Below are 22,596 nucleotides of genomic sequence, written 5' to 3'. Positions count from 1 at the left end.
CTGCTGGCTATTGACAGTTCTGCTTGTGTTTAACATATGGGCTTGTGCCCATCCAGCCCTCTAATACTTTTTGGTGGTGGTTATTTGCTGGATTCACCATTCACCTAAAGAGCTACTGTTTCTTGTCCCTGTAAGGTCGGGGGCTACCAGCAGGACTAGCCGAGGTGGAGATCATTGAACGTGCCCGGGAAAAACGTGCATGGGAAGCAACTCTTCCAGCCATGGACAATGCCTCACAAATCACGAAGAGGAGGAAAATGATGGATGATATGGAGAGGAAGGAGTGGGCCTTTAGAGAACAGGAAATAGAAAAGTAGGAGTCCAATTTTACTCTTTATTTCTTTTAATTATTGGCTGAATAGAGAAGGAACAAGAAGGTTTAGGGGATTGGCTGAAGGATACAAGCCTTTTATTTCTGTGAAAATCCCCTGATTTTGGGAAGGGATATTTTTGTTAAATTTAATATAAGAGACTGCTACCACAATACTTTTCAGCAGTGCTAAACTCACTTTTTAAAATGAAAGATTAAATACGAGATATGCAATATGAACTATGTGTAAAGTAGTCAGTTGGTGTGTAGGATTTGATGATGATAGCATTGCACAGAACACTGCAGAGTACAGTAAGTCATACCTGGCCTTTTCTTTCCTTACAGGTTGCAGGAGGTTCAACTGGAAGTCTTAAAGAAGCTGCTGCGGAGGCGAGAGGAGAATCAGAATGAGCTGGATGCCAAGCGCTTGGATGACCACTGGCAAAATCATCAGAAGGCTAAAGAAGAGAAAATAAAAAAGATTCAGCATGACTGTGCACTGAGTAAGTTTGAAAGACAGGGAGAGAGCAGTATGAGACTTAAGTTTTCAGACAAGCCATTTCTAATTTCACAAGGTTGCATTCTTCATTCAAGATGAAACAGGTTGCAGCCACAATATAGATATGCATGGCCAGCATTTGTTCTGGTCAAACAGCTCATGTTTTTATATTAACTAGCAAAAGCTCTTGTGAATTTCCAAAGATACGGCTTTTTTAGAACTATTTGTATGAAGAACCTTCTCACATTTGTATTTCCTTTTCAGTGCTCAGAAAACTGATAGCTAAGAGGAAGAATGTGATGGGGAAGCTGGAGAGACGAGATATCATCAAAGAGTATACTGACTTTGCATCACAAACATATGCTCCTTTGTCTAGAATTGGTTATTTCCCAGACAACCATTCTGAACGCTATGTGGTAAAAAACTTCTATCTTAACACCTTTGCAGGTAAGGCATTTTGGAAGACTTAGTTTGTATGAGATATTTATTTAAAATATTACAAAATTCAAATTTCTCTTCACACCACTCCATTATTTAATTGCTGTTTGTATTTCTTAGGACTGTGTGAACTGGAAGCATCTCTCCCAGAGTCTGTCACCCAGGTCAAGATTAAAGCTCCAAAACCTAAGTACACTACCACTAAGACTGGTTTTATTAAAAGATCAGCAAGGCTAGAGGTGGAGTTGGCACAAGTTCACCAGGTATGGAGCTGCATCCAGCATCATGTCAGTTCCTCTTAGATTTGAACTGCTCAGAAATGCAATTGGGGAGGCACATGTGTAAGCTTTTTCCCAATTTCCTGTGCTAAATTAATATTTTCTGTAACACAACTTCAAGAACAGAATGGATCAAACATTCAGACTGTTGTAGGCATGACCAGTACTGCTCTGGAACTCAGTCTGTCAGTACTCTCTCTCCCTAATATCTGTGCTTCTACTCCAACCTTACAGAAGACAAGCATAGCTGCTTCTGTCTTCCTACAGATCACGTATTTGGATCAGAACATATTATCTCAGTTAGAAATTCTCTCCTGCCATTTGCTCATTCTCATTTGTCCCTTGCTTTTATAATGCACAAGTGGCAAGCCTATTGGTTACACTGTCAAACTACTAATAATTAAATAAACCAAATCTGGATTCATATTCTAAAAATTCTGTACATTTTTAAAAATGTACGTTTTAAGTACATATTGTAAAAACACCTGCAGCAAAGCATGATTAAAATGACCCCACTCATAAAATCGGATCAGAACAGTGGATGCACATCACTGTTGTTCCCTAACAACATTGCATCTGATGTTAGGGATTGCAAACATGCTAATAGTATTTTGCGTGTCTTAATTTATCACAACTGTTCATGCAGATGAGATGTCCATATATGCAATTAACCACTGAGGAAAGAAGTGCCTCATTGGCATCTACAATCACAATATTTGTAAATTACATGTACTTTTAAGTATGCTCCTTGTGCTGCTGTTGAGGGTTACCATTTTTAAAATCAGGTGTATTCTTGGCTGGCTGCTGTATCTCTGAAAAATATTGAATTTTATTTGTAAGGCTTGGCAACTTTCACTTATGCTTTATTTAGTGAAGAAATATTTCATAATCGGAAGTTATGTGTATAGCTTTCTTGTTTTAGTGTAAATTAATAATACTCTCAATGCAGACAGTAACTTTCTACTAATGAATTTTAAATTGAAATCTTGTTCTGAAAAATCAATCATATTATCTCAAATTTAAATTCCTCTGGAATCTTGTAAAAGATGAAACATTGCATCTGATTATTATTCAGAAGGAAAATTTTCTAAGAAAATCTTGAGTGCAACAGGAATTGTTCAAGAACTAAGGACATTAATTCACTACAGTTTTAGAGAAGACAACACAGCAGTATTGAAGGGGTTTGAGTTTGGATGCTTTTTGCATAAAATTCAAGTAGTGGCTATGTATAATCTGGGTCATAACCCAGTTCTCATAGGCAACAGAACATTAGCCCAAGCTTTCAGAGCTGAATTTCAATTACAGCAATTGTATTCTGTTTGTTCAAAATACTTCTCATGGTTTGAAAGACTACAGTGGAGTGTCTAAACTGTAGTCACGGAGAAGTATGCCCTAATACTGGCTGCTCACACAACAATGTCTCTTCACAGAAAAATGGGTGGCCAAAGGGAGATGGAATGCAGAACAAAAGCAGACAATTCTGCATATTTTCTTTCTTAAACCAATGTAGATCACTTGGTCTATGTTGATTTATGCCAGCTGAGGGGCTAACATAACTAATACTCATTTCCCCACCACAAAAAGGCAAAATGTATATTATTTTAAAATCACAAAGCATTTTCTTTGCAGGCAAAGATGATAAATCCACTATGCAAAGTTTAACTGCTGCTTTTAGATACACAGAAGTAGACTCCAGACTGGTTAGTCCAGACAAGCAGAAAGTACCAACACTGTGAAACACCCAGACTGCCTCAGCCACTGTTAGACTTAAATAAACTTTCTGTTCAGAGCAACAAGAAATTACTGCCTTAATTAGTGCTCGAGCTCTGTGGTACTGTTACCGGTCACTTCTCCCACCAGGGGCTTTTGCTTCTTAAATTTGGTGGCTATAGCATATTCTGGCTTAGCAGGGCCTGTCTGACAGGTCTACCTCATAAGCTACTGGAGCTGTCAAGAACAGGGCAGTAAAGGGTGCAGAATACTTGAGTTAACAGAATTTAGCACTTGAGAGGACAGTTGTCTGACCACTTGGCATAAACAGTCCCAATTGTGCCAAGAACCTCCGTCACACACAGTGTGAAAGAGGTTTAAAGCAGGTGATTAGCGATCATGTTAGAAGGGCAGTGTGTTGCTTTGCATTTTTTCTATAGCTGAGCAGCCAGGCCAGTTTTCTCTTCAAAAGCCTCTTTTTAGTGCTGTTCTAGCACACTTAATCTATAAATTTTCTCCCATAATCCTAGAAATAAAGAAGAATGCTAGAATACAGTGATCTAGCTCTAGAATGAATTTCTTCCATTTTCCCTGGATAATCTGTGGAAGGAGGTGGCAAATAGAAGAAGAATGCTAGATTTTGGCCTCAGAAGTAATTAATTTTAATAAAGGAAGTTTCCAAGGCTTGCTTCTCTGGCCAAACAAGTGGCAAGATGGACTAATCCTCCTCATTATGTTCCTCTTGGTTTGCCATATTGAGGGTTTTCCTAAGCTTAAAGCTTGTAAGAAGGGATAAGCAATTATCCAAGGAACTACAAAAAGGATCTGTGTCCTCTTGAGAATAAGAACAGCTTCTTCCAGACTTGAAACTAAGCCAAAAATAAGTGATTTTAGAAGCAGACTTTTTGAGGTCCATCCTGAAACCTTTTGCAGGAGTATTACGTACACTCAGTATTCTTTGAATAATTCTCTAAAACAAGAGAACATGACAGAAACAGGAGCGACCCAGTATTTACAGTAAAAACAACGATCTGTATCTCAAGCCAGATCTGTAAAAGGACAAGAAAAGCTAGTTCCTAGCCAGCGCAGATGACAGTGCTTTAAGGAATGTAAGTGAGCCATTATATAGACAGCCTTGTGTGAAATTCCAAGGCATTAAGGAGATAGCATGCTGGTATAGCTAATTACTTTAGGAAAGAAATGCAACTAGGTAAGTGAATACACCAAGGAACTGAGGAGCTGCGAGAAGAAATCCCAGTGCAGAACAATGCGTGACTTTAGGCTGACCCTCTATGCTTTGGTGACTCAAGAGGGGTGAAGTGTCAGGTAGATTCAAAATGCTGGATCAAGATGATGTCAGAACAAAGAATCTCTCACCTCAGCATTAAGTGCAACTCCCATCACGTCTGTTTTCCTTTATCCAGTTGCTGGAAGGAGGTGGAGAAGTAGGGGGGCCAAGAATGTCTCTGGAGAAAATCTCTGCCAACTTCAAAGCGTAGGAAAACCTGTTCAAGCAGTTATTTCATCAGGAATAGATCTCCAGCACAGTGTTAGTTGGCTCATGCTCAGACAAGCTCTAAGAGCTATTATGTCAGTCTTGATCAGCCAAGATGCAGCAGCCATTCTGCATTGCAAAGTAGGTAGTCAGTCTGTCCTTGGTGATCTCACCTTCTTCATTCATGGGCAAAAAGGAAGAAAGAGAAACATGACTGTATACTCTGTGCTGTATATGAAAATAAAATATATCTCGTGTCTTGTGGAAAGGAGAGGAAGATATGAAGATGAGGAAGGAATCTAAAGAATGATTTATTTGAATGGAGAGTTGTTTCTTAAGCCACTATCCTGTCAAGAGTTCTGCTTCTATCAGAAGCTAGCAAAGAAGCTAAAGTGTATGGTGAAAAGCATGGGTGCCATTTGCTGTTCACTGCATTTTCCAGAAAAATGAAAAGGAGATGAATTAGGTGGTCCGTCAGTGTCCAATCCAACCAGATTATACTATGACTCTGAACCTACTAGCTGAAAAAAGTTATGTAGTCTATCTCAGAAAAATTAGAGCGTGATATGTAGGCAGTAACATTTGAAGTATGTTGTTCAGAAAATTAGCATTTTTCTCATTTTAAAGAAAGTATTTTACAGCGATTCTTGGGCCCTGGTCTCCCTGTTTCGAAAAATGGTAATTTGTTAAGTTAGGCAGAACTAGTTAATGCAAAAAACATATTTTCTTTTCCTTTTCTTACATTAAAGTCTTAAAATAACTTAAAACCTCAGATTAGAGAGAGCAAATGGTAAGCATTTTTGACTTAGTAAAGACAGCAAAGCAGGCACTAGACTGTGCTGACGTGAAAACGTAAAACCACTTCTGGGAACTGCAGTATTTCTCGAATCTACATTAATAAGAATTGCCTCTGTCAGAAGTGCTCATAGATTTTTCTGTCTTTAAAAGTAGTTATTCTGGTTGTATTTTGTTGTTCTGGTTAGCAAGAAATATTTTTGGAGGCTAAGGTTTTATTAGAAAAATTCTTAAGAATGCAACATTGTACTAATAAACATAGGAGCCATTGTCTTCAAAAGAATCACAATTACGGCAGCTTTTTTCTTTCAGTTTCCCCCCCATCATGCAAAACACCTTATAAATCATAGCAAGCACTGTTATAATCTTCATGCCAGAGAGCTCTAAGGTCATCAAATACAAGACACAGTTCAGAATATCTCTCAATGTTTTTGAGCTATAACCATTTTACATGGCTTATAAGCAGTTTATAGGCTTTGATTCTTGCATTATTAACACGGTCTCCACCTAGAAATCTCTCTCTTTTTCTGGAGCAATTAATTATCCTGGCCTGAAGGGTCAGATCCAATAAGCAAGAAGAATTTTGTACAATGACCACTGGAGTTTCAAAACTTCATTAATTTCACAATTAAATTCTGTGCAAGTGCCATCAATTTCCTGTTAGTGGAGAGAGAAATTCAGCACAGGATTTTTTTCTTAAGTTTTTCTTTGGTTTCTGTCCCTAGTGAAATACTGTATTTGAACATTTGAAAGAGAGAGAGTGAGAAAAGAAAAAGGCACACTTTTCCTTGCTGGAATATGTCTGTTCTTTCAGTAATAAAGACTACAGATCCAACCCATAGTAGGATTATAATTCTGAAGGAGCTTTAAATGTACATACTCTCTTCCCTTTTCTTTGCGAGCCAAAGTGTGATGTCCTACAGTAGGCAAGTGTTGCCATGCAGTTGGAAATGATTATCTGAATATCTTGTTCGAAGTAGCTTGCAATGGGAAGTTGGCAGGACTCGGCTCTCTAAACAGTTTGAAAATATCTTGAAAGAGTTGAGGCCATGGTGGCATTTCCATTCCTAGCCTGCTTTGGCTGACAAGGTTTGGCATCTGCCACCAAACAGCTGCAAGCAAGATAATATCCACTCTTAGAGGGCTTGTGGATTTCCTTGGTAGAAGGAAGTTCTCAGGCAAGTTAGTTTCCCTTTCGCCCTTAGTCCACTGTACAGTTTTGCTGTGAGTGCCACGGGGCTGCTGGGCAGTTGCAGATGAGCAGAGAAGAGTTTCAAAACATGTTTTGCAAGGAAAGGGTCCTGGGTCATTCGGTTCAACCCTGTGCGGTAACAGCATATCATACAAAGACATTTCACTAAGGAAGGGCCACAGAACAGTGACAATACACTCTTCAGGTGACCCCCTTCATAAAATCTCCTGACCACATAATGTTTCTAACCCACAGTAACAAGCATTATACCTATTGTTAAAAGCAAAGAGTTATAACCATTCTGTAGTGATATGTAAACTGTAATTAAATTGTGATATTCCTACCCATTTTTCATGTTTTGAAAGAATCTTACCACTATCATATAGAAAAATGATTAACGTATTTGTCATTGCATAAGGAAAGTAACACACACAGCTGCCTCTGCTTGCATATGGGTCAGTGTTTAATTGGTTCAATGAGATTCCTTTTTTAAAATGAAAAAAATAAATCTGAAATATGCTTTTACTTAAGAATGTATTGTATTAAAGATTAAGTTCATAGCAATTTTAGATTAATTTTAGGTAACTCACCCTATGCAATTGCTGATGACTTACTTGTAAATGTAGTAAAATAACTCTCACTTCTTTCTTACGTGACTTTGAATTTCCCATCAGTATCTTCTGACCAACCAATAGCCTCATCTGCTCACCATATTCAGTTTTTCAGTTGATGTGCAGTAAGAAATAGAAGCCACAAGCCTGCAAAGTGCAAAATACTTTCAGCTCCCTGTAGTCAGTGTAATCAGCAACAGTCAGCATCTAGAGGACTGGCTTTATAGTGTTGTTCTATCTAGCCCAGTTCTGATTAAATTGTATGTCTATTCCAGGCACTACTGGAGAAGAAGAATAAAGTCAAGGAGCCGAAGAAGCCCCTCCGTTTGCTTGAAAAAGTAGAAAAGCCTGTTCCTCGGCCACCTACTCCAATCCTGGAAAAACCATCAATTGTAAGTGGGCTGGTTTTAGCACTTTTTTTCCCTGTTGATCCTTGATTGTTTCCTACACGGTTGTTTAAAGGAATGCCCAGAGAAGGAAAGAAGTGAGCTTTATCTTTTTTGTGTGTATTCATGTTAGAAATAGCCATCACTATTTCTTAAGACTCTCTTAGTCTCTCTTAATTCTATAAAGATACTAGCAGCCAAAGAATTGAAAATCTTTTATAATATCTGTTGGCCAAATCCTTAACTAAACTTTATTTTATAAAGACCTAAGTTAGTAGATGTGTTATTCCCTTGTTTTTGGGAAACAAGAAGGCAGAATCATATTATTATTATTATTCAGTGTCTTCCAACCTTCTGATCTGACAACACTATTGTAATCCAGCAGAGCAATTAAGTTTAGTCCCATTGAAGTCAGTGAGACTTTGGGTGCTTAGCACGGAGCATGCACTTCATTAATTTGCTGGAGTGAAGCTCTTGCTGTCATGCAGGATGCAGTCTTCGATGAGCATGCTCCAGTTCACAGAAAATGATTCTTCTGCAAAGACTGAAATAGCAGTAATGATGTGTCAGGGGGATGTGATATGCTGTAGGAAAAAACAACTTTTTAGGGGAGCTGCAACTTCTTTTCCTTTCTTGAAGTAATGTACTTAAGAGGTGGTTGCCCCAGTGGATTGCTTTGTCAGCTTATTAACACCATTCTCATGATGTAGTAAGAATCAGACACAAGTACCACTTAAACTTTTGAAATTTAAGAGAGTCACACAACCATGCAAGTGAGAAAGCCTTATTAGATCATCCATGCTGTCCTCCTTTGTGCAGTGTGAGGTCCACAGTGTGATGTCCTATGTTTTATACAGTCTATTTTAAGATGACTGAAACAAGAATATCTCCTTGGGAAGAGCTTTCCACAGCTTTACTAACTCTTAGGTATTAGATATTGTATTGCAGTGGTAGATTTACACTATTTAGATTTACCAGTTTAGCAGATTTTTAAGTACTTCCAGGTAACATGCAAGGAAATCAGAAAGATTTATGCCCCGGTTGTAGTCATTCTTGAGCATGTGTACAGATTATAGGTTTTTTTAAAGAGTTCCAACACAGTAGAATTCTATCTAAATGAATTCTCTCAACATTTGGTTTATTTTCAAGTATCTTTATGTGTGAACACATAAAAGAGTGGAGCTCTCCAGTGAAGCTCCATCTGTAAAATGAGGCCACTTCAGCCACTGAAGAGCAGCACCAACATCTCCTGCCTTGCAGAATCCAAGTAAGGTTTCTCCTACCCGCTGGCTGTGAGGAACACTGAAAGCAAGACTTTTCTGTGTTGTTAGTGCTTCTCTTCCTGCCATACACAGATACAAATACCACTGCTAAGTGCATCAGCCTCTTCCCGCTGGAGGTGAGGATCTCAAAAGGAAAGTATGCCAGAGTGACAGGCTGGTGACGTGGACCACAAGGGATATAAAAGAAAGTGGAGAGAACAAAGGCACTACAGCAGGCCTCCTCAACAACTCTTCCCCTGTTATTTCTTGTGCACTTATTAGCCACAACAAGCTCGCAGAGTGCCTTTGAATTCCTTCACTGGTTTATCACTTTCTCCCAGCTCCCTCTAGTTTTCAGCCTGCTCCTAGATCCTTCTATATCCTTAATTCCTTTTTTTTTTCCCCCCTTTTCCTGCAGGGCTTTCCATCTCCCCTCACTTTTTCCTGCTGGTCTGTAGCAGGCAGATGGAGGAGTTGATGATTACCCTTGCTAAGCCATCATTTGCAGCACTGAACGACACAAGTACAGAAAATTGCATCCCACAAAATTTTAAACCAAATCTTAGTTTAAATCAAACCAAGCAGTTTGTCCAGTATATGTGCCATCTCCATTTCCAAAACTCTGTCCTGAAACCTACAGGTTTTCACACTGTAGCCAGGTGATGTGGTACAGTTTAGCTCTCTAAATTCATCCTCTTTCCAGAGAAAGAGAACATACCATATCACAAGGCAGTCCTTTGCCTATTTCTGCTTTGCTCCTCCTGGGTGGTGGTGTGGAAAGGCAGGAATACTTCCTTTTGCTTTTGGAAAACTTAATCTGCAACACCTAAGAAAAAACAGATACTAAGATTCAAGCCCACACCACTTCTCTCATCCCACACTCTTCACTGTTTTTCCGACACTTCTAAAATACCACATTTCAATGCAGACCTCATAGGCTCTTTATTAAAAAAACTTCCTTGCAATTTTTAGATTTCTTTTTATCTTTCCCAGGCACCCAATGGGCTTTTTCCTTCTGCTACTGTCAACTCCAGACTAGAAGACCCCTCAGCAAGAAAAAGTGCTGCCAGTTGTGCTTCCTCTACTTAAAATAAGCCTTTTTTTTTTTTTCCTATGGTCACGTTCCCTTTCCCACTACACTCCATCATTCTTCCAAGTTGGTATCAGTCACACAATGCTAGGCCAGTAAAGTTCTCAAAGAGACAAATCACAATATAATGTAATTAATTTTACTTCCAAACTATCACTTTCTGAGTCTTAAATTTACTGAGTTACTCTGATAAAGGTCACCACTGGTATAAATATCAAAGGAAAAATTGTGTATGTTCCCTTTTAATATAATCCCTTTATGTATGGTTAACAGCTCTCTTGCACCTCCTTCAATAATAATTCTATCCCCTTAGTGTCTTGACCTGTTAAATTCATGTAGCTGATGCTCATTTTGCAAACTCAGCTTCAATCAAGCTACAAACAGTACTTCTAAGTAATTTTCTCCATCAACATCTCCTTACCATTAGGTACTCCTCTCTAAAGACCCTCTAAAATCTCAGATGGAATCTAATTATACAGCCTTTCTCCCCCATCTCTTGTAAAACATGGAAGTACGTATTATTCTGACTCACCTTCCTTTCCCTAGAAATTAGAAGAATGGTGTTCAGAAACAACTGCGAAAAAGCTGGATACCAGTTACACTTTTTGATAGTTAGATGGATAATCTATAGGAATCTCAGTCTCCACAGAAATAATTAATTACTGTGTGGATATTTGTTGTGTTCCGGCAGGAGGAAGAGGAAACAGAACTGGCAGTGATCTGTCTGCAGAAGTTGCTCCGAGGCAGGGCTATTCAGAACATGGTATTCTGTGTCTCTTTGTTTATGTCTCTCTTCAGAATGATGGGAATGATTGAAGGTGTGTTTGCAATCTTTCTTCCACAGCTCTAATCAAGGGTAATGAGGCTTCTGCAGCATATCCTCCTGTATGTTCTCTGAAGTCCTTCAAGGCTGAAGTCTTTGCTCTCTAGCCGAAATTTCTTACAGGAACTTCTAGGTTCCTACACATGTCTGTGAATGTCTCCCTGTTCCTGCCATCCCCTACACTCAGCTGTTTAATTAGATGCTTCATAGCAGAATTACTCAAATGACAAATTCTAGACTAGATCTGGACCATGAGTACATTTTGCCTTGATTATGCCAAAAGCCCAGGCATAAGAAACTTCCCGCATCCCAGCCCAGCAGCTTGTATTTCATACCATCTTTCCAGTTTCCTGTGATGGTGAGGTAAACCTTAGATGAGGAGCAGTTGAAGCATACCACCATGATTTCCAGCAAGTACAGGACCCATCATTCTGCTTTCAGTGGAATGGAAATGGGTTTAGGTAAAAATAAATTGAGTATCCATGCCTCGTGGGCTTTATATTAAGTGAGTCTGTCACTTTTGATCAGACCAGTCCAGAGGGTTTGTTTTCATGCCTTCTGCTTCTTTCTGGATCATTGGTATTCTCTCTTGCACGAATTGTTTAATGTTTGTGAAGTGTTCCCCTGTGGGACCCTGACCTGAGCTTTAGCAAACAATGCAATACTTGAAAGTGGCTTGAGGTGGAATATAGACTTCCCAAGTCTTCTCCACTTCTGTGATCTATGAGAAGGATGTTTGATGCCATTGCAGGACTGTTGACGGTCACACTATGAAATGTCCCATCATTTTTAGGAATCTCCTTCCAGCTACTACTGGATCAGAAATATGTGACTGAGTTGGAGAATGATGTGAGCAGGGTTGAGTGATCTTTTGTTGCTCTTGGAAATCCTGTTGGAAGAGAGGGGGAATGAAAAGAAGCTGGTGTCAGGCAAGGGGTGGGCCACATAACCCCATAACAGGGACAGCACCAGTTTTGACAACCTCCCCACCAATTTATTGCTTTGAACTGTTGTTGGACTCCCTCAAAATGAAGGTTGAGATGTTGAAACAGGAGACATCTAACCTAGGACTGAGCAAAAGGGGCAATGCTCACACTGGGAAGCTTTGACATTGAGGCTGGTATAACAGAATCCAGAAGGATATTTCCCTTTTTGCTTGACATTGGTGTTGCTGTTCTGCATTCCAGTGGTTTGAGTTCTGGGTAAAGCCAAACAAAATTTAAAAAAAAAAAAAAAATTAATAGTAAAGTAGCAATGGATCATCTATAGTCCACAGCAGAAGGTCTCAACTTTCATCTTCTGTGCAGAAGGTTTAGGCAAGATTTACATGACAGCGGTAGTACTTGCCTAGATGCGGCCACAAATTTCTTACAGAGAACTAGGTCTTGGAAACAGCTGACCCGGCAACTCGGAGAAAAAGGGTGTGCTCTGCTGGCAAAACATGTTGATCTATATTCTCCATTTAATATGCTTGGTTGTTTAACTTTATTTTAAAGATGTTTGAAGGGAAGGAAAAGCGGCTGGAACTGATCCGAGAGCTGCGCACCACTCACGCACTCCAGGAGGATGGACAGCTGCTTTTGAAGGCAGAGGAGCAAATGACACTGGCCTTACAGCAACAGCATGACTTGCAAATACACAAGGTTTGCCTGTATAGACGGGAACACTGATTCACGACACTGTCCTAGCTCGGCACCCTGTGCTTGCAGTACCACCAACGCTCTCGCATTTAGTTTCTTTATGTTTTCTGTTATCCACAGCACAGAAAGCACCCCAAGTAACAAAAATGCTCTCCTAGCACAGGCCAAGCATTGAATGCCTGAGGGGCTAAAATTGCTCTCACTGCTGTGGGGGCTCTGGGGAATCTCAGAAACAGACTGAAGTGCCGTGACCACAGCTGCTACCCAGGCTGCACTTGCTTTGTTTGCAGACAGAACACTTATTTATATTTACAGGGCTTTGAACAAACTGCACTGTCAGACAAACCTCAGTTTTCCACATTTCAATCCATTTGACTGGTGCTGTGACCTGGCATCACAATATGTGCTTGTCACTCACATCTTTCAGATGTTTTACTGAATGTGTGTTACTGCTCTGTCATTTTCCTGTTCCTTTTCTAGCTTGGCACCCTCTCAGGCTCCTTCTCAGGCATAAAACATCACAGAAAAAGCCAAAGAGGACTTACTTTGTAAACCTTGCTGGGCTTAAGACTTCTAGGACCTTAGCAATGGTGCCACATTGTTGTACTTGCCACTGTTACAGAGAGCAGAGAAATTTTGGGCTCCATCCTCTGCCAAGGATCTAGTGAGAGCTGGGGGTGCAAATTCCCATCCTATTTCCTTCCAGGGCCACAACCTTCCAAAGCCAAGTGAATCAAATGGCAGATGTTGGTCTGAAATGGATCATAAAGAAATTTAGTCCAGACTTCACTGCATCTCAGATATACAGTATCTCCCACATTCCTGCAGATTTTCCTATAGTTTTTACTACTCTCCTGTTTTTTCAGTGACCATCTGTGGGGCAATTCTGCAGGTTCCCAATTATGATAACAGCATCCGCTGGCTGGCTGGCCTGGCAGAGATGAAGCCAGACCACTGCTTCCTGCTGGGTGGGCAGCAACAAAATTCCCCCTCAGATCTCAGTAAAAATTGAACCGGGTAACGTGTTTTACCGTTTATCGTTTCCAGATGCTCCCTCATACTCAGGGAGCCTTTTTAGAATTTTTCTGCTGAGGAATTAAGAGAAAAATAAAAGCCTGAGGCATTAGGAACTTGAAATGCTCCTTCTCTTCTGGAAGGTCAGGTGAGAGTGAAGAAGAGAGTAGTTTAGACACCATAATGACGTTCATAGAGAAGGGGAGAGAGCAAATGGTAAACATGCTGACCTCTGATCTCAGAATTTCCTTTTGGGAGAGCCGCTATCGCCCTCTGCTGGTACCTATCTCCTCTACCCTTGCATTTTTTTTTACTATGTCTCTGAAGGCACACAGTCCACGTCAGGTCTTCAAACATTTTGAAACTCTCTGGAATGCATGTGCAGGAGTTTTCTGTATGTGTGGCTATTTTAGAAAGTCACTGATGACTCACAGTTCTTTAGTTTTTGGTGGTCATAGTGTGTTTCAGGTTTTTGACCTTTCCAGTATAAAAAGAGGTATTTTTCAAGAAATGCTTTCTGCAGAAAGAAGATGGAAACTCCAGATAAAATGATCAAAGATGAGGGGTTGAAAATTTCCAACCTGGTATAAAACAAAAGTCTAAGACGAGAATGTTTCTGGGTTGTTTTCCTCCATTTCACACCAGTTTTAGACACAGCACCTGGAGCAATAAAGAGAAAGCAGCATGGTAGTTCCATGTTATCCCTCCCTCTGGGCTGCTGCAGTTACTGCATTGCTATCCTCCATCTTACACGCTCATGGGCTAAGCACTGTCACTTCTAGATGTGTGCAACACTGACAATCCCACTTTCTTTGAAACACTGCATGAGCAAATGGCACAGCAGCATAAGAGAGCTGATTTATTACTACTTGTCTGGGATATTTCAGCTCCATTTCAAGTTTTATGTTCAGGTCTACTCTGTTATCACTTGTTTATTCCAACAAAGACACAGCATCCCAGCCAGCTCCAGACATTCCCTCCTGCCAAGGAGTGTGGCTTCATAGTCCATACTGGAGATAATGAACTTACCATAGATCTTGTCCCTTTCCGAAGTGCAATCACACATACCCAACCCATAAACCATGATGTGCTTGGAGCAAGGAGTTAATGGCACAGTAACGCTGAACACCTGGAATCTAGTCTTAGCGCTGTCACAGACTTTTGGGTTTTCCATAACCTGGAATTTTGAGGTCTCATTTGCACTTCTGCAAACTCAATATAATTACTGTTGATTTGAATTTGTTAGCAGTTAGTAGCTTGTACAGTTTTAGCTAATAACTCAGTACCTAAAACTGCAGGGACTCATGGTTGCTCTACTATCTCAGCAAGTTATATCACCTTATATATCAAGTTGCATCATGAATGTTCAACCAAAGACGTTCCATTTCACTTGAGGTGGCTTTGAACTGTAACAGACATTTTATATCCTTAGGAGAGGATAGAAATGTGGCTGTACTTAGAATTGCAGTTTCCTAAACCTTTACTCAAGCTTCCTACTCATAAAGATTGAGGGTTTACTTGCCAAATGCTAGAGAGAAGCTTCATTTGCAACTTCTGATCCTATTTTTCTGTTCTGGTCTAGCTAAGCTTAGGACAGAAAGATGGAGGATAAGCAACTCAAGTCATTTCATTGTCACTTTTATACCTCCCCTTTCTTGGTCTGGGCAATGGAGCATTCCCCAGTAACAAGCAGATGGCCTCAGCAACTATTCTGATTGTACCCACAGCCACAAAAGTTGTCCATAATAGTTGGAACACAGCGCGTCTAGTGCTTTGTCTCCTCCCACCCACCCAAGTGTAGGGGCTGCTTGTCCTAGTGTAACAGTATCGGGATTATTTCCACACTGACTAGTTTTGCCATCTTTTAGCCTCTTTATGCCACTGGAGCCTGTATACAGGAACATAACATTATCAGAATCCAGGCCAGTGCATGTAAAATGGAATGAAAAACTCCTCGGGTTGTCCCATGGCTGATCTGGGTGGATGTTGCAGGGCTGTTTCACATGCCTGTGGTAGCCCTGGGACTTCGAACAACATTCCTGGGATTTGTAACACAATTCTTTGCATTTTTTTTTGAAAGCTGTCATCAGTGGAAAACCACTTAGCCAGGGAAGAAGGAAGGGTATTGGCGAACATATTTGATTTCCTGTCCAAAGAGCTGGTGAGGCTACAAGAAGAACGGAAGATCCATGCTTTTGTCATGCTGGCTGAGAGGCAGAGGCGGATGCGAGAAGCGGAGGAGAGCGGACGTCGTCAGGTGGAAGAGAGGCGGCGTCAGGAAGAAGATGAGATTTTCAAACAGGCAAGAGAGGGAGACTGGTGGGACCGCGGGCAGTTTGTAGGAACTGCCTCCTTGTGGGAAGTCCAGATGGAAGGGAGGTGCTTCAGCTCTGACTTTGGTGATGGCTAGTTTTGAAATTGAGGAGGAAGGGTTAGTGAAGAGAGGGTGATTCCTTCTTAAAAGAGTCATGCCCATTAAATTAAGGATGATCTGAATACTGTCCTGTTAGGCATATCATGAATGGATGTAGGTTTCTAAATTTCCACAACAAACACCTATGGAGAACAGATGTACCTAGATCATCTTTAGGAATAATGTTTTGTCAGCACTTGGTCTGTCCAGCAAACCTATTAGGTGCTCTCCCAGGAAGGATGCCTTTAAGCAAGGTTTTGGAAAGATTTTGCCCCCCCAAAAATGGAGTGCAAATAACAAGAGGTACAAAAATTATTTTGAAGTAATGATAATGGATAACATAACCTTGAAATCCAGAAACAAAAATCCTGAATTACCATATTCCATAACTATTCTATAGTCCTATTCCTATTCCCTAGCTCCTGACTGTATGAAGCATATTTCTCCCAGTTGAAAGGAACGAGTGGGAGCCTAATTGACTAAACCAATAATTTTCAAACTTTGTGGGAGGAGGTTAATACCAAGAGAGTCTGGCATCATGTTAATTTTTCTTTTAATTTTAGCTTCTCCTCTTATCTTTTCTGCATCTCTGAGTGGGAAGCAAGGAGGGTCAAAGTGCCATAAGCTTATGCCCTTCAGACTAGCAGAAGGAAAACATGCATTTCTAGAATCTCTGCTCTACAGCCATTATAAGGAAACCAATAATTTTATCTTGGTTTTATTCATGTTTCTTTGACTGGCTTGATGGAACCTTTTCCTTCAGGATTTGCTTGAATGAAAGCGGATTAATTTACTGAAGTCAATACTGATGATGATTATTTGGCAGTTTTTGCTCAGGGGACCATGAGGACTGAGGAAGCAACTGCCATTGCATTCACAGAAGTAACCTGCTGCAGCAGAATTGGATCTGCGGATAAGTTTTTCTCCCACCACTGGTTCTTTCCTGCACTTGTTTCTGTTCAATTAGTTCTCAGAAAGAATTATTAGAAAACAAATTTTTACACAAGTTGTTTCCAGAAAGCACCTCTGAAAGCAAATCTCAGGCTGGCCTGCCTGAAATTAAAAAACTGGTGAAAATCTGTTGTTCTTGCTTCTTTGGAAATCTGCTTCCACCACGCTCCTGGCACAGCAATAGGCAGAGGAAAAATATCTTGGGTGTTTTGTTCCAGGTGGTGAAAGTGCACCAGAGCACTATTGACTCCTACTTGGAAGACATTATCCTGAGTAGCATGGAGAACACAGCTGAAGAACAAGCCAGGGAAGAGATTCAGAGAATGGCTGTAGAAATCAATGACATTGCTTACGAAATGGAAAGTCGGTACGTTATTAAATGGCACATTAGAGGCTGTTTACAGCAGTTTAGAACCTGCCTGACCATCTGCATCTGTGGTTACGTGCGTAATCTAAGACATGGGAAGGGCAGAGCAATACTGTTCATGATCGCTTCATTAGTTTGTCTGCTGTATGGGAACCACACTGTTACTACCTGGTACACACATATAAATCCATCAGAGCCTTATTTCTATACAGCGTGTGCCAGATTCCCTTTGCAAATCACTTGTGGGATCTGTGAATCACCCTTTTTAGACTTCTCCATGCCAATGTGATGCTGTGACTGAGCTTTAAGTGAATCTGGGAACTGCCTAAAGCAATACCCATTCATACTGGTCTTTTCATTTATTTACACTACTACAGAAAATCCGTTTTAAAGAGATGCTAAAAGATACAGCTATACAGCAATCTTTCATTCTGAGGCGGCTGTTCTTTAAGAAACTGCCAATTTCCATGGGGGTCAGTCATATTGATGGCTGCCTGACAAGGCACTTTGAGTAGAGTAAGTTGTTGAGAACACCACAGTCTTGTGTTTGGCTGGGGCAACAGCAACGAATACTTTTTAGGACCTGCCAAACCTCCAGTTCAGTTTCTATGCTCTTTTTTTGGAATTGAGCCATAAAAATCCCAATGACACAGTGACTCTCCTATAGTACAGCAGCTGTGTATTTTGTAACTAGATGAATACAACCAGAATGTTCAAATCCTTGGGGAGAATGAAGCGTAGATAATGCATGCCGCCCCTGGGCCAACTGGGAACCCACCAAACACTGGCATGGAAAAGAGCATGGGGACCAGCCAAATGGTCAGCAGAGTCACAAAAGGGAAGAATTTAGCAAACTCAGCAATTGGCCAAAGATTAAATTGAAAAAGACGCAAAGCCTCAGAGGTGTCTGCGTATCTAACTCAGTTTGTCATCAGTGAGAACTGGGCTCCTAAATACCTTCGAGGATAAGGAGTCTAGGGTGATCTTCTCCCTGGAAATATTGCTTTCCAATGCAGTATTGAACACATTGGCAATGCAGTGCAAAGGGAAATAGTCACACTGTCACCTATTTGTAGGATAAAGAGAGACCAAGCTCACAATTACTGCCATGACAATACACTCCCTCGAAAATAGAATATTTACAAGGGAGTCTTGTGTTTGCAGAGGTGATCTGGAAAGAAAATTAAAATACTAATACCACTCTGCATCTGTTCTGTAGTCGAACTCGCCTACAGTCAGAAGAGATTGTAGCAGAGCTGGTTTATGATTTCCTGATTCCAGAAGCTGAGAAAATATCTATCAGAGAAAAAGGTAAGGAGTCCAGTAACTTTATTCTCTTTGTGAACTGGTTCGCCCTCCTCACTCTAGCTCACTGAAAGGAAAGATACAGTGCCAAGAGTTGTCTCAGTTCTCTGAGATTCCTCTTTTGCACTCTGCAGGTAGAAAGTTAAGCCCTCTGATCCTTTTTTACTCAATTTCTTGTGAGCTTTAGTCTTTTAAAATGGTGGCCTGAATTCAGACCTGATGTAAATTTGGTGTATCTGCAACAATAAAACTACATGGAAAGAAGCAGCCCATTGCACCTTCAAAAACAAACTGGGAAAAGTCTTTAAGTAGCATGGCTGTGAATTGTCTATTATATGGCAATTTCTAAAAACTGTAGAAGTCTTTAACAGGCAGATTACTTAAATATATGCCATATGTAGAAGGAAGATTATATGCTTTCCTATGCTTTCCTGCTCCCCCCCAATTGGTTGAGAGCTAGAAGCAAAGATAAGGTTTTAGGGTTGGCTGTAGAGGCATTATGTTTTAAGCAGATAATCTTGCAGTTGTAAAGGATGCTTCTGTTTACCCAAAATGGAATAGTATCTGTCAAAACACAGAGGGGAAGACCCTGGAAACCTGTGTATTACATTGAGTATCATAAATAAATGGCTGTTCTTAACCAAGATGTTTCCACTGACCAGCACACTCAGAAGACTATGACTAAACCAGTCACCCATAGAAAGTGGATATAACCTAAGGAAAGTAATTGTATCACGATAGAGTCTGAAGTGGTCCTTGCCACAGTGTACGTCTCTGACTTGAGAACAAAAGCACTTACTTTATTGCTTTTTTTGTTGTTTTGTGAATGAAAACACAAACCCTGCAAACACATTTTGTGGTCTCTGAATTGTGCAAACTTTTTTCTTCCTAGTTTCTGTATTTGTCACAACAACATATCTATTCAGCAGCTGGCAATTCTGCATAAGCTTAAATCAGCTCCCTTCTCCTTAGCCCTGCTTCTACAAGGCTATCAAAGCTGGTGATTTGTTTTAGTCAGTGAAGATTGCAGCTCAGGCACTAATGCACACAGGTTAGCCAGTCTCAGAAAGGAGAACAGAAAGAGAAGACCTGGAGATGGCCTAGGATTCTGGACATACAGAGGTACCATCAAGAAAGATAATATGTACTGGGCTTAAATGCAACAGCAGCTAATGAACAAAACGCCCAGAAGTACTCCCAAGCAACAGAGGAAAAAAATCTTCAAAATCTGTGATAGCTACAGTGGGTTTGCCTGGAAAACAGAGCCAGACCCAGACAAAAATTAAAGTGGATGCTGGTGGAAGAGCTAGAGCAATAGGTGATAAAGCACAAGAGCTCCTTCAAAGGTGATCAGGTGAAATTTGCTGCAATATTCTCGTGACAGCAGGCATCAAATGTCAGGAAGAGACCTGGCTCATACTCTCTTCTGCTATTCCTGCATGGGGTGGAGGGGACTCCATACACTTAAAAGATAGCTGAATTCTACCAAATGTATGCTCTGATGAACACACCCTGCTGTAAACCTGCTGCACAGTGATACCTTCGAGGAAGCAGAATCAGTAACTATTCTATATAAATCCAAAGAAAGTAGTGTCAAAGAATGGCATTAGATCTCACAAGCACATCAGTGTATTGCGTTTCTGTGGCAGCTTTTAAAGCTTTCCCTATAGTGAGCCAGATTATTCATTATGAAACTGTGTTTTAGCAACCTGGCACATGCTTGAGCATACACCTTCCTTAAAACTAGCAGGAAGTGATCTGAGAGCACAATTGTCTGGCCTGCCAGAGGAGCAAATCCATTTGTAGAACAAAGATTTGAGGGCCTGCAAGTTCAGTCTTTGCCTACACTTTAGCTTGCCCTTAAACATCCCTATTTTGCCATTACCTAGTCTTTTCTTCTCTTTTTTTTTTCCCTCCTCTTTTTGTTGCATTCCTATGCATAAAAGCAGGGGTTACCCAACACCAGCTCATCCTGAAACCCCTCTGCACCTCATTTCTGGATGCTCCCTCATTGGAAGTAGAAGTCAGTGTGCTGATATGAAAAAACTTGCTTTTAAAAGGACAATCACTCACCAATTTGTACCCGCTTTCTTTCAGATGGTATTTGCTGTGGGTGGAGGAAGGGACTGCAGCAATACCAGGAGAGTATTCCTGGTATAGTTGATGCAGTTCATGCATGCACGATTGAAGCCAAAATGCCTTGGGTAGAGAAAGCTCTCCTGGGAATTGAGAGCTGGCTGGTGAAGGTCAGCTTTTCAAATGCAAGTGAGATCCAGTTGCATTCATTGTTGACAAAATGGACCTGGGAGATGGATAAACATAAACGGGATGGGTTAGTAATGTTGAGCAACTGAGTCAGTGAGAGCATGCAGAATGCAAGACACCAGTGGTTCAGATTCACAGTTAAAGTACAGCTTAGCCTTACAGCATAAACAGATGAAAGCAACAAGAAAGTCTTGGAGTTTTGCAGGGAAGTGACACCATGAGAGCCACAGCTCATTCCTGCAACGTTCCCCACAGCCTCTTCACAAGCACGCAGTATTTCAATCCCCATGATTGTTTACCAGCATCGTAAGTCTAGAGAGAGAAAGAGGGAACAAAGAATAGTGAAGAGCAATGAAGAGAATTGTGGGTGAATTATTTGACTTGGGTAATTATTTCCCAAGAGGTGGGCTGGAAATATATACAAATGAGATTGGATGAAAACTGTAAAACACAGTAAAGAACAATCCTGCAGTAGCAAAAGGGAGACGATAAGGTAGGTGACTTAATGTGTCTAACCATCTCCAAGTCTTACTTTGAACGCAGAGTTTCTCTGTGCAGGCAAAATCATAACACAGGAGAGGGCAGATTTCAGTTCCAGTCTTCCAGAGACCTGCTGCAATTAACAGACACTGAAGGAGAAGTTATTTTAAATCCTGATAACATATCCTGGGCAGTTATGCCCTAAGCTGGAGAGGAAAACACTTTGGCTGTGCTTCCTACTGTGGGGGCTAGTCTTCAAAGTGAAATGCAAAGTTGGTTGCTGCTATTAGGTGGCAGTAGAATGCTTTCAGCCAAAGTTAGAAGGGCGTGATTTTTTTTCCTGAGATAGGCTTTTCCACAGCTGCAGGAAGGCTAAAAGCTCTCCCTCCCTTCTCCCCTACGGAGAACACTTTGCTGTACATTTCCAAGTAAAAGCCTTACCTCTTTTTATGCACAGTGAGGCAGTCCCAAAGAAAACACATCTATGCTGCTCACCAGCTCATCCACAGGGGCACAGAGAGGGTAGTGGCTGATCTGGCACTACATCGGGAGACACCTGCCAGCAAGATAAAGGGAGATCCTCCTGCTGGGACAGCTAGCGCTGCTTTGAGTGGGACAGCTGCTGGACCAAGTGCAGCTGGCAGCGCTTGCTCTGCCCCAGTTGCACGCGAACTAGCTAAACTTCTGTGCGAAGAAAGCCTGGGAGAGACAGCAGTGAACCCTTCTGATGGATCAGACTAGCATCCCATGGCCTCCTAGAGACAGAAGATGAGCCAGGTGAGTTTCCCTTCCCCTCTGTGATTTGAGCTCAGAGCATGATGAAGGAGAGGGAAGCACATTATATTTACTTTTTTCAGGGCACCCAGAATGGACAGTCCTCTCTCTCCCTTGGGCTGTCCCTCCTGCTGCCTGCCAGCAATGTTGTCCTGGAACCACTCTGTGTACATTTTGGTGTGGCAGCCCCAGTCCAGCGTCCTCCACCCCCTCCCCAACTAGCTTTGGACCTCATAAGATAATTTTCCTCTTCTAATTATTAAGAGAAGCTTAAGTGAGAAAGCAGTGTTGGCATTCCTTGTTTGTTTTCCTGGCACAGACCAATAAAGATCTGCACCTGGGCTTTTGATGGTATTTCCTTGCATCAATAACATTAAATGAAAAAATATTCCAGCAGTGGGAAATTTTGAGTTGAGACCATACACAGAGTCTTTTCTCAAGCATGTCCCACTGATTTCCTTAGCGGAGTAAAGCAGAGTGGCTTCCTGCATTAGCACT

At 41.0% G+C, this 22,596-nt stretch overlaps 1 protein-coding gene across 1 annotated transcript in view; it reads left to right on the top strand.

Moving 5' to 3' along the window:
- MAATS1 (MYCBP-associated, testis expressed 1) overlaps positions 1 to 22,065 on the top strand; it is a 30,303-nt gene extending 8,238 nt beyond the window's left edge. The window contains exons 6-16 of the mRNA XM_009582950.1: positions 136 to 313; positions 656 to 813; positions 1,074 to 1,256; positions 1,368 to 1,510; positions 7,604 to 7,720; positions 10,758 to 10,829; positions 12,386 to 12,532; positions 15,624 to 15,845; positions 17,126 to 17,274; positions 18,494 to 18,585; positions 21,782 to 22,065. Of these exons, the coding sequence (XP_009581245.1) occupies positions 136 to 313; positions 656 to 813; positions 1,074 to 1,256; positions 1,368 to 1,510; positions 7,604 to 7,720; positions 10,758 to 10,829; positions 12,386 to 12,532; positions 15,624 to 15,845; positions 17,126 to 17,274; positions 18,494 to 18,585; positions 21,782 to 22,065 (1,745 nt within the window). The remainder of the gene's footprint in view (positions 1 to 135; positions 314 to 655; positions 814 to 1,073; positions 1,257 to 1,367; positions 1,511 to 7,603; positions 7,721 to 10,757; positions 10,830 to 12,385; positions 12,533 to 15,623; positions 15,846 to 17,125; positions 17,275 to 18,493; positions 18,586 to 21,781) is intronic.
- Positions 22,066 to 22,596: the final 531 nt, after the last annotated feature.

This window comes from Fulmarus glacialis, unplaced genomic scaffold, assembly GCF_000690835.1.
Source record: "Fulmarus glacialis isolate BGI_N327 unplaced genomic scaffold, ASM69083v1 scaffold31088, whole genome shotgun sequence".
Lineage (NCBI taxonomy): Eukaryota > Metazoa > Chordata > Aves > Procellariiformes > Procellariidae > Fulmarus > Fulmarus glacialis.
The sequence above is the reverse complement of the archived record's forward strand: the minus strand, read 5'-3'. Positions and strand labels throughout refer to the sequence as shown.